This window comes from Triticum dicoccoides, chromosome 3B (genome assembly GCF_002162155.2).
Source record: "Triticum dicoccoides isolate Atlit2015 ecotype Zavitan chromosome 3B, WEW_v2.0, whole genome shotgun sequence".
In the NCBI taxonomy this organism is placed as follows: Eukaryota; Viridiplantae; Streptophyta; class Magnoliopsida; order Poales; family Poaceae; genus Triticum; species Triticum dicoccoides.
This window is the reverse complement of record NC_041385.1, coordinates 540,364,523-540,376,219: the sequence shown is the minus strand read 5'-3', so window position 1 is coordinate 540,376,219 and position 11,697 is coordinate 540,364,523. Positions and strand designations below refer to the sequence as shown.

Below are 11,697 nucleotides of genomic sequence, written 5' to 3'. Positions count from 1 at the left end.
AGGGTGCCAAATCATTAGATACTGATGGACAATCCCTCAAATTTTTTAAGATGGGATTAATCTGAATTCTTGTGCAACTAGAGAGGCTGAGGATGTCAACCACTTGGATAATGTTGTCCAACTAGAATTGCTGAGGGTGCCAACTAAATAGACACTCTTCTGCAACTAGAAAATCTGAGGGTGCCAAGTCGTTAGATACTGTTGGGCAATCCTCAATTTGTTTTAGATGGGACTAATCTGAGTTCTTGTGCAACTAGAGAAGCTGAGGATGTCAACTAGTTGTATATTGTTGTGCAACTAGAATTACCGAGGTTGCCAACTAATTAGATACTATTCTGCAACTAGAAAGCCTGAGGATGCCAAGTCGTTACATACTCTCGGGCAATCCTCAATTTTTTTAAGATGGGACTAATCTGAGTTCTTGTGCAACTAGAGAAACTGAGGATGTCAACTAGTTGTATATTGTTGTGCAACTAGAATTACTGAGGTTGCCAACTAATTAGATACTATTCTGCAACTAGAAAGCCTGAGGATGTCAAGTCGTTACATACTCTTCGGCAATCCTCAATTTTTTTTAAGATGGGACTAATCTGAGTTCTTGTGCAACTAGAGAAGCTGAGGATGTCAACTAGTTGTATATTGTTGTGCAGCTAGAATTACTGAGGTTGCCAACTAATTAGATACTATTCTGCAAATAGAAAGTCTGAGGATGCCAAGTCGTTACATACTCTTGGGACAATTCTAAAAAACTTGAAGATCACAATTCTAAAAAACTCTTGTACAGATCAACACTCCAATCATCAAAAATTCAAGCATCATACCAGAGATTGGCTAGCAGGATCACAAAAGTGATGCATCTGTACAAATGAATTTGACTGTTTTTCCTAGAAAAATACCTAGAAGGGGTTGAGTTAACAATCTGTGAGAATGAAAATGTTGTTAATATTTCAGTACTAGTACTATTTGGGTAAGGTAGCAGACTATACACGCATAAGTGGAGGTAGATTAGATGACTGAATGAAAAATTATCGATAACATAGATGAACTGCATAGACATCAAAAGTCTGATTGCTCCCATCAATATCTGGTAAGATAAGATTACAACTGTTAAGCTACAAAATTTGCATTTTCTACTTCAGCTGCCATAGAAACCCAAGTTGAATCAACATCGCAAGTAAATTTCCCAAGTCTAAATATCATCGCTTGTGCAACTGGTTAGCCCTTAGTGTGCAACTTCATAAGTTGGCTAGCCAACTGAGATATGTATATGAGTCATCCAACTACGTTTGCGTTCCTGTGCAACTATTACAACAAACTAGCCAACTAGTTACTTACATGTGGCAACTTACGAGAAAACAGAGAAACCACACAGATGCATTTACAAGAAAAAAAGAGGTACATAATGTAATGAAGCTCTAGAGAGAGTATCATGTTTAACGGGACAATAGTAGTCTAGGCAAAAATAGATGGATCAAGATAGGATGCTGAACCATATCAATAGTTGCGAAATTAGAACAACCCGCCGCAAAAATCCAACTCAACCCTAATCGCTGTACAAACTCACCACTAATCCTAATCACCATAGCTCCTTGAGCAAGATGCCGAAAGTACTGTACATATGCGGACGAGAGTATGCATGCTTCTAGTTTACAAATAGTAGTTGGTCGAGTTTACAATGACCCGCGTCTAGCTAAATTGAAGTAAGCAATGTGAGAGCTAGATTCATCTAGCCAATTTAGTATTGTTGTGTTGTGTAACTGCTTGATGGTTATATCCAACTGAGAACTATTATGTGTGCAACTACAACTGCTACACATGCCAACAAAAAAATATGAATAGCAAAATAGATCAACTTAAACAAGGCTTAAACAAAAATGTCATCTAGTCTTTGTATCTTCATGAAAGTGGATAGGATTTTCTATACCTGAAGCATACAGAGGCAACAAGCATAGCACAAAAGTAGCAGAATGTAGGACACCCAATTTCATCCAAATCAACGGCCTTCTAGCGAGTGTGCTACAGAGATAAGATTAAGCTGTATCAGAAATGCGTACTGATACAAGTGCCTGTGCAACTTGAGCGGCAGTAGAAAAAACAACTTGCATTTCCTGACATGACATACCAGATATTGATGGGAAGCTGCCATGAGCTCGTACAAGGCCAAGTTGAATCACAGCCGCGCGGAGCTGCCATGAGCTCGTACAAGGCATGTGTGTAAAAATCATCAGCAGCAGCTTGCTAGTATTTCTGTCCCTGCGTTCAAACACCACCTGAAAGACCGTCCAGATTGACGAACGCAAAGCATGCTAGTATCTCCCTTCTCCGCGTTCAACTACCATCTGAAAAGAGACCGTCCAGATTGGTCATAGACCCTGATACAACACAAAATGATGATCCTGATAGAACACAGAATAATGATCCTGATGAACTTATGCTACTAGTTAACACGAACCACATTATGAATTGATCATTGTGAGATAGTTACACATTAAGTCAGACAACAAACTTGTACACCTAACTCTGGTCGACCATAGCAACTCAAACTAGAAATTGATGTACGAAATGCAGACTAATCCCATCATTGCAATGGAAGGAACACCCATGTCAGGTATAAATGCATCAGATCAAATACCAGAAACAAAAAAGCAAATGATGTTCCTGAATTACTGCATCAGGTGATCTGGTGCTGGATTCTGTTGATCCCTTAGCTAGCTCGTACTTGTTCTTAAATTTTTTTTGCAGGCATCCATTGCAACTATGGAGAGAGAGAGAGAGAGAGGAGAGGCCGCAGGGAGCACCTACACGTCCTCCATGTAGCCGAGTGACGGGGGAGAGGTGGTGGTGTTGGTGGTGCACGGCCGTCCGTGTGGACGTCGTCAATGGCGGAGGAGGCAGCCGGGTTCACGTGGTGGTGGCGCGACACCGCGGCCCGATCTGGATGAGGCGGGTCTTGGACCTCATGCCTGGAGCTCGTGGGGGAGGCGAGTGCTAGGGCCTCGTCTTCACCGTGGTAGAGGGGATGGAGGTACGAGCAGGGAGGGCCATGGCCTAGATCCATGGCTCCACGGCGGCCTGGACCGCACCGTCGCCGGGAAGGTTCCGGGTGGGGGATCTCGGGGTCGAGCCAGAGGAGGAGGCCGGCTTGTGGATGCGGTCATGCGGATCCGGAGAGGGCCGCGCTCGGAGGAGCCGACGGCGACTGGATCCAGATGAATTTGGGGAGATGCGAGACAGCGGGGTGGATGGTGGGCAGGCCGGCTGGCTGGAATGGGATGACGATGTGGGCTCCCGACCAGATGACATCTGAAGTGGGGATGCACGCGTGTGATTGAAATCGTGTGGTTGACAGCCGGCCGCTCGGTCTCGCAAAAAAGTGCGCGTGCACTTTTGAGATTTCGGGCATTAAAGAAAGACTAGGGAAACCCGGCATATTAGACCACCACCACTTGGTATCTCCGCTACCATTCCATTTCATCGCGGCAACTTCGACGGAGGTTCACAATGGATATGATTGTCCCTGCAGTCATAGGTGATATTGTCAACAGAGCTGTATCCTTTGCCATCAAGAAATGCTTGCAGCTTCCAGACGTCGACAAGAATCTGGAGCGGCTAAATCAGTTGCTTCTAAGAGCCCATACCATCACTGAGGAGGCCGAGGGAAGGCTTATCAACAATCGAGAGATGCTCCAGCAGCTGGGGATATTGATAGAAGGGATGCACAGAGGCCACTATATGCTTGATAACTTCAAATGTCGAGACCTTCAAGAAGGGAGAGGGGACGAGCATGAGGTGAGTCACTTCTCTGGATTATCTATGTTCAGTGCAGCAAAGTGTCTTCGTTCGTCCAATAACTACAGAAAAGCAGTGCCCTTTGGTAGTAACAACATAGAAGACCTACAAGGTATGATTGCTACCCTAGAAAAGGCCATTGCTGACTTGAAGGAGTTTGTTATTTTTCTGGGGAACTATCCTCCAATCTGCCGCTAGCCTTTTCCACATGTATTGTTTTGGGAAATTGGTTGTTCATTTGCCTGATGGGATGTGAATGGTTGAACAACAGAAGCTCTTGGGTTAGATTGTGCTTGCGTCAAGAAGCTTACTGGCAGATTTTCAGGATGTTTGCATCTAGAAGCACAAATCCTGATGAGCAACCAAGATTTGCATGGTTAGCCAGTAGCCACGGTGATTGCAACAGAGTCTGAGGTCCTTTCTTGTCCTCATACATGATTGGTTGATTACCGACAGGCAATTTCGTTGCTCAATTCTGGTGCTCGGCTCGTGGATATCGGATGGCATACACACACAGGCAGCTCCTTCTGTTTGGTGAACACCCGAATAAACTTCTGTTGAGAGATCAACAATTACATTGCTTGAGAATTGCCTGAATCCAGTGACGTGTTCTTTCAGATTACTACTCCATGGCGCTTTCCAGCCAGAACCAACTCCTCCAAGAGCAAGATCACTGTTGTCAGGATTCATGTCAGGATGCTCTGAAAGGCGAGGGTGGAGAACCAGAACACACCGTGGACGGGCAGGAAGAAGAGCAGTCTAAAAGGGACGCGGCTAATCTGCACCCGAGCTCATATGCTCCCACATGAACAGTAAAATCGAAAAAATCGAAAAAAATTCAAAAAATTCCAATTTTTTTTGAGTGAAACATTGACAAAAGTTCTAAGTGCCTGCAAAAATTCGTCGTGAAATCACATTCCTAGAAGGCGTGGCAAAAAAAACAAAAAAAGTACTCTGAAAAAGCTACTTTCAAACGCATTTTGAAGCACTGAATTTGTTTTTTTTTTGCCACGCCTTCTAGGAATGTGATTTCATGACGAATTTTTGCAGGCACTTAGAACTTTTGTCAATATTTGTCTCAAAAAAAATTTGAAATTTTTTGAATTTTATTTTATTTTTTTTCGATTTTACTGTTCATGCGGGAGCATATGAGCTCGGGTGCAGAATGGACTTTTCGGTCTAAAAGCTGCATTTGATCTCTGTGTGAAAGCTGCATTTGCTCAGCAGTCTAAAAGCTGCAGTTAATGTATGTTAATTAGTTGTGTGAGTAGTGAAGAGTGATTAATGATTGTGATGTATGCTAGCACTCAAGCATTTGCTGGAAATACTATATAGGAGTATATCTGTGGCATTTTGGCTTCGTTCTATGTCTCCGTTTTTATTTTGTTCTTGGCGGGTTTTGTGTGCACTGAGCACTGGGCCTCAGCCGGAGCGGCGCTGCTGCGCCGTGACCGTGAGCTCGCCGGCAGAACAGCCATTGCTGCGGCACTGCTGCTGGTGCTGGGCCCTCTCTGATCGCGCCAGTGTGGAGAAACACAGCCAAAAATCCTGAGCGCACCCGATCCAGTCGGACGAGCACAGGACCTGCAGAAATGCACCGACAGCGCCGCCAAAAATAGGCCGCCGTCGCGCCGGGATTCGCACGCTATGCTCCCCTGCCGTCCGTCTAGAAGCCACACCGCCGCAAGAAGAGACCTTTCGTCCGGTCCGACGATGCCGACTAATAATAATGCAGCAAAACTTGGATTGGTTCGAGCATATGGCCATGATGATTGATGAGGAAGACGCAAAGGCTCAAGCCAACCACACCCGACAAACGGGACAAATTGCAGTGAATCGCGTACCACATGGTGACAGTGAAATCCGCCTTATGTGCATGCATCCGCGCCCGGCATCTTCTCTTCTTTGTCCTGCAACTGCAATATCAACTTGCTAGGAAGAGCCGGATAAGCTCCTGATGCCCTGATCCTGATGTGTGCGGATAGCCTGGGGGCTGGGGCAAATGGGTAATACGTAGTAGTACGCGCCGGCAAGGTCGCCGTCGACTGAGCGTCAGACCCTGCCCATGTGATGGCTAATTAAAAGAGCCAACGTGCATAGCCGCCATCCCGACGGCGAAACTTATGCTCCTTTCTTCCATTCCATTACGCTGTTGAGTGGTCAGAGCTCATGAACATGGGCGTGATGTGTATGTTCCCGCCACGGCGCCACACCTGCAGCACAAAAGCCAGGAGGAGAGGAGAGGGTATCCCGAAATCCTGGAACGGGCCGGGACGATTATTCCAAGCACAGAAGACCAAAGCAACCGCAAAGCTCCAGCTTTGATCCGAATATTGCACAGTCCACTCCACCCCACCCATACCTTGATCACTGCTCCTGTGACCATGGAGATGTTCCTGCCTGCGATCCTGAGCGACCTGCTCGGCAGGTCCGTGTCGTTCCTGGTCCAGAGGTACCTGCAGCAGGGCAGCGCGGAGGAGAGCGTCCAGCAGCTGCACCTCGCGCTGCTGCGCGCCAGCGTCACCGTCGAGGAGGCCGAGGGGCGGCGCATCACCAACCAGGCCATGCTTCGGCAGCTCGACGTGCTCAGAGAGGCCATGTACGGCGGCCACTACATGCTCGACGCCCTCACGTGCGGCCGCGGCCACGCCGTTGCCGACGACGCGCCGGCTCCGTGCCGCCTCTCGTCCGTGTTGTCCAGGCTCAACCCCGCCAAGCGCCTCTGCTTCGGTGCCGCGGACAGCGCCGCGGAGGTGCGGCGCGTGGTCGACAGGCTCGGCTGCATGATCGCCGACATGAAGGAGTTCGTCGTCTTCCTCAAGGGCTATCCCCGCGTCTGCCGCCAGCCCTACAGCGCGCACCTGCTACTGGAGAGGTCCATGTTCGGCCGGCAGAAGGAAATGGAGCAGATCATCGGCTTTCTGCTGCGAGAAGGAGTAGCGGAGGGTGGAGTCGGCGTGCTCCCCGTCGTCGGTCCGGCCAGGGTCGGGAAGAGCACTCTCGTCGAGCATGTCTGCCATGACGACAGGGTGCGCAGCCACTTCTCTTCGATCCTCCTCATGAGCGGCGACGACCTGGAGGACGAGAAGCTGAGCGACCCAGGAGACCATGGCCTGATTAAGCACCACGGCCGTGCCTCGCACCCGCACAAAGCCTCGCTCGTGATCGTCGAGCTGGGCGAAGACGAGGTTCCAGACGAGGGGAGGTGGAGGAGGCTCCGCTCCTCGGCATTCTGCAAGGGGGGCAGAAGCAGGATCATAGTGACGAGCAGGTCGGAAGCGGCCCAGAGGCTGGGCACAGAGCGCGCGCTCAGGCTCAAGGTCCTCAGCCCAGAGGCCTACTGGCACTACTTCAAGACGTTGGCCTTCGGCGGCGCGAACCCGGAGGACCACCCGAGGCTGGTCGCCATCGCCATGGACATATGCGCGGAGGAGAAAGGGTCGTTCATCGGCGGCAACATCGCGTGCAGCCTGCTGAGGGCCAACCTGGACGCCGGGTTCTGGCGCAGCATCCTCCGGAACATGAGGGAGTACACGGAGAAGCACCGCCACCTGTTCGGCAAGCACCCGCACGACCTCCTGAGGAAGAACCGGTACGTCTACCTGTGGAGGCTGGCGCGGACGTCCAAGGTCTTCGTCTCCTACGGCTGCTACCAGGCGCGCCCGGCGCAGACGGACGTGCCCAGGGTGACGCTGCAGGAGGTTCTGTCCGGGCGGCCGGCGCCCAGCGGGAGGTTCGAGGCCCTGGCGTGGAGGTCCCAGATACCCCCTTGCTACACCTACCTGATGAGCTGCTCCGTGCAGACGCCCGTCGTGCCTCATGTGCTGGCCAGGAAGAAAAGCTCCCGGCTGGTCTGATTCCGTTGACCTTGTGACTTGTACACGTGTATTGGCCAGTCCGCTAGTGTTCCTCAGCTTTGTATGGTTGCTCGCGCGCCGTTTTTGCAAGGGCCTGCTGTAGCGGCTCGCGCGTGTAATATTTTGCAGCAACCGCTGGAGTCAGTACTTTTATGCGCGCAAAAAGATAATATTTCGGCGTTGTAAAAGTTATTTTAGCGAGCCGCGCGTTGCGTGTCTATCTCAATTAAGTTTGTCTTGTAGTGCAGAGCAAGGTTTTGGTTACCGAATGAGGCATTTTTACCAAGGGGGACTGGAAAACGCGGTTACCACGGTTACCGAGAAATACCGAAAAATACCGAGAATATTTCGAACGAATTTTATAGTTGAATTTTGAATTCAAATAAGTTAATGAACGAACATTTGAACCAAAGACCTCTCAAAACAGGAACTAGGTTCCGACCAACAAGCCAAAACCAACTCTCATGATATTAATTAGATTCTATGTACTTTACTATAAATTGAGTGTTTAAATTCAAAAAATTCAAATAACTGGTATTTTTTGCTTGGTACGTGGATTTACCGAGGGGCACGGAAATACGCGGTAACCATGGTAAATCTCGAAATTTCGACCGGTAACCAAAACCTTGGTGCAGAGACACCATGACAAGTCAAATGATTATTTTTTGGGAATCATTCGGTGAGTTCCCCCGCCTGAATATATTTCACAAAATGACCGCAAAGTTTGAGTTTACTTTTTTTTAATAAAGGACATTTTTATTAACTCAAAATATGGCATCAAGAGGATAAAAGACATAATGAGCATACATCAATAGCAGTACACACAAAAAAAAAAACAAAAAAGGGACACGGTTAAGTCAAATAGGACCGAAAGTAGCCAAAGACAATTAGGATGAATGGCATATCCATAAACTATGTTACCACCCATGTAGGATGAACACATGTCTGACCTCCTGCTCCATACGTGTACATATTATCATAAAATAAGGGTGTTGTTTCACTCGCATAGAGAATATCACGATTGAAGCCATTGCACGCACTTGTAGATAACCTGCATAGGAGATATAATTTTACCACTAGAAACCACGTCATTTTCAAATAGCCACAACGACCATAACAAGACATACGCTGCTGCCTAATTATCATACTAAACTTATGAGGAATCTCATATGGCTAGTGTTTGGCAACATTGCAAGTTAGATAGAAGTTTAACACGAGTTGGATAATTGATTATGTAGCGCTCACAAAAGTGCATTGAAAAGGTGTTTAATTATCTCGTCGTGACTTGGTAAGATAGTTATTTTGTTTAGAGAACTCTCCACGACATTATTTCAGGTATGAGGGTCTTTGCAGTCAGGCACATCAAGTGATGTGCACAATCTCCGCTCGACTGTACTGCAATGGAAGATATCTGTCATATGATCTTCACTTGTGAGAGGGCAACATAAGTTTGGCAAGCTTTAGGATTGGATGAAATTGTTAATAGAGCTCTTTCGGTGGACAGATCCACGTTGATATTCTTGAACAAATCTTGAGACTTCCATCAATGGAATCTCCTATTCTTGTTAGGTCAGTCTACAGGAGTTGATTGTGGCCGGGGCCTGGCACATATGGTGGAAAAGCGTGAAGCTTATAACGGGAACAAAATGTGTCGGCCATAAAAACGACGTTCGTGATACAAACCATCACCATGAACATGTAGCTTCACATACGACGTAGTCACATGAAATAATGTAGCATAAGACCCACATGGGATCAAACAAGCTTAATGTAGATCTCTCATACTTAATGATGGCTCGGGTGCCTTGCCGGTAGTGCTTTGTGATGATCAGGGGAGACTAGTATAGAAACAGGGCCTATGGTGAAAGAATAGAAAAAATGAACCTGAGCCGTTGGATGGAAGATGACTGGTATAGACTTAGGTGGAGAGTTCCCAGTGTACATTTCTTGAAAACCCCTAGTACTAGTTACATATAAAACATAACTTTTGCAATAACCACCTCAAATCTCTCATATATCAATCAATTTGTCTTTCCTAAATAAGAAATGTTTCAGACTTGTACGAGTGCCCCTGTCCTATTAAGTTCACACACAAAACTGCACATATATCGCCATCAAGAACATTAATCTATCCACTTGAAATCATAACAAAACATACATTTGAAATTGCACGATCCCAGACCAAACACAACAGAAGAGACACACACGTACATATCTTATCAAGTGTAGCGTATCATGAGAGGATCATTTTTGGTACATCTCATGCAAGGCTAATTATGAAGGACCAAAATAATCGCCGTTTCAGCAAGCATTACGAGTAAAAAATGCGTCAACTTTTGCTACTTGATGGTACACAACAGAAAAGCCTCCGTTACTAGTGCGCTCATCGAGCTTCTTGTGCTGGGAGAGATCAGACCTAATAACAAAATAAAATTCAGTTAGCACAGGTCTGTACAAGTGTCAAGCATTCATAATCTTATTACTCATGATCTAATCGAATGAATATGCATCAACAATGACATCTGACTGTGTGCTGCACATACCACATAGAAGGAAAATAGAGATGAATCAAATTCATCCAAAAACACAACCTAAAGTATGCTTCTATGCTGGAACTCTCAGAGCCGCCAGCTATTTTGTTGCTCATCCTAACTTACTAATAATGAAATAGATTATAAAACATTATTTATCTCGTACAAAAAACAATAGTGCATTCTGTTCATATGGTGAGACTGGCAACCAATGGCAGAAGTAGGCAACAAAAATATTTACATATAAAGTTCAAATAAACTTAAGTTAACATGCAAAATGCAGAATCATATTAGACATCAATCATATAAACCTTGGGATTTGACTGAAAATAGCTCATAATTTTTGTTCAGATACTCCACTGGGCAAAAATATCTAGCAATATTATTTGCAAACACATTGGGCTTGCATATTTTTTTGATCAGGTACCTTTATAAAATTTTAACAAAAATATTCATTGACAAAAATATTTTTCGGCAAACAAGTGCAACTACCTTTCTTTCTCTGGAAGAAGACATCTCCAATTGCAAGGTTGCAAATTAGAAGGTACAGACAACGAGAGTCTTATTTTACAAGCGGAAAGTTACAATGAATGCAAAGTGAAAACAAGAATGATATCCTTCAACCTCTCGGTGAAATATGTACACTATTCTCTAACTATTTTGGTCAGGTGAATTCGACATTTAAAAATCTAAAACGACACATGAACATGTTGCTAGATATATTAAATTAGTTCAGGGATGTAAGCGCGGTTTTGAGCTGACCACATTTTGACCTCCAAGCTTTGATGTTGTCTGATACTAATATTTTGGGCACCGATAATCTTACATGTTAGGACAGACTACAAAATCTTAACATAAACTTTTGAACTAATTTCACCAGGACAACGAGAGCCACTATAGGATGTTCATGTGTGGCTGTATCACAAGCATATATACCTCTATAACATCGCGAGGCAACGAGAGCCACTATAGGATGTTCATGTATCTCAAGCTAAGGCTGAAACATCATCTCGCCGAAATCTATTCCATACTATTTTTTGACACACCACACGACATCCGTATATGCATGCTAAATATTCAGCTTTATCAGCCTCTCACTAAAATCTACTCTGTTCATGTGTTTCTGCTCCGACTCTCTCTGCACTCCAGCGAAAATAAAAGAACTGGGCTTGACCGTTTCATCAAATATAGTTCAAACCACGGGAGAGGTGCTTTGAAGCTAAACCTCCATTGAACCCCTTTTTTTGGGGGAAGTACGAGATGCATATTTAGAAGTATCAACAAATTCTGAACAAAATCCAACATGTGCATATACAGTACATATGTGTAAACTTTCATTATATGGATATGCCTCTTCCTGAACACAGCACAGTATAAATATGAGCTGCAATGACCAATGTTGACAATGTGCAATCTTCAGACACATGTGTTCTTGGATAGCATACCAGAACTAAGCCATAGCACTAAGCATCATGCTAAGCGTCACAGGAGAGGGGAGCTGCCATTAGAGAATAATCTAC

The 11,697-nt window shown here is 45.6% G+C and overlaps 2 protein-coding genes and 1 long non-coding RNA gene across 5 annotated transcripts in view; 2 read left to right on the top strand and 1 right to left on the bottom strand.

Moving 5' to 3' along the window:
- Nucleotides 1-3,441: 3,441 nt before the first annotated feature.
- LOC119281513 lies at nt 3,442-5,095 on the top strand. 3 transcript variants are annotated; one of them, XM_037562014.1, is made up of 5 exons: nt 3,442-3,901; nt 4,061-4,165; nt 4,246-4,323; nt 4,408-4,555; nt 4,976-5,095. In XM_037562014.1, the coding sequence occupies exons 1-5, from the start codon at nt 3,502-3,504 to the stop codon at nt 4,983-4,985; spliced, it is 741 nt and encodes a 246-aa protein (XP_037417911.1). In that variant the 5' UTR covers nt 3,442-3,501; the 3' UTR covers nt 4,986-5,095. The 3 variants fall into 3 exon arrangements, 2 of the variants coding, with proteins under 2 accessions (XP_037417911.1, XP_037417910.1); XM_037562013.1 differs by lacking the exon at nt 4,976-5,095 and having other exon boundaries at nt 4,408-4,670; XR_005138447.1 differs by lacking the exon at nt 4,976-5,095 and having other exon boundaries at nt 3,442-3,789; nt 4,246-4,670.
- Nucleotides 5,096-5,864: 769 nt separating this feature from the next.
- On the top strand, nt 5,865-7,895 carry LOC119276966 (putative disease resistance protein RGA3). Its single transcript, XM_037558149.1, has one exon. The coding sequence runs from the start codon at nt 6,174-6,176 to the stop codon at nt 7,644-7,646; it is 1,473 nt and encodes a 490-aa protein (XP_037414046.1). The 5' UTR covers nt 5,865-6,173; the 3' UTR covers nt 7,647-7,895.
- A 1,896-nt stretch (nt 7,896-9,791) lies between these two features.
- Nucleotides 9,792-11,697, bottom strand: part of LOC119276968 — a 2,537-nt gene continuing 631 nt past the window's right edge. Inside the window, exon 2 of the long non-coding RNA XR_005136875.1 lies at nt 9,792-10,062. This is a non-coding gene — a long non-coding RNA (uncharacterized LOC119276968). The remainder of the gene's footprint in view (nt 10,063-11,697) is intronic.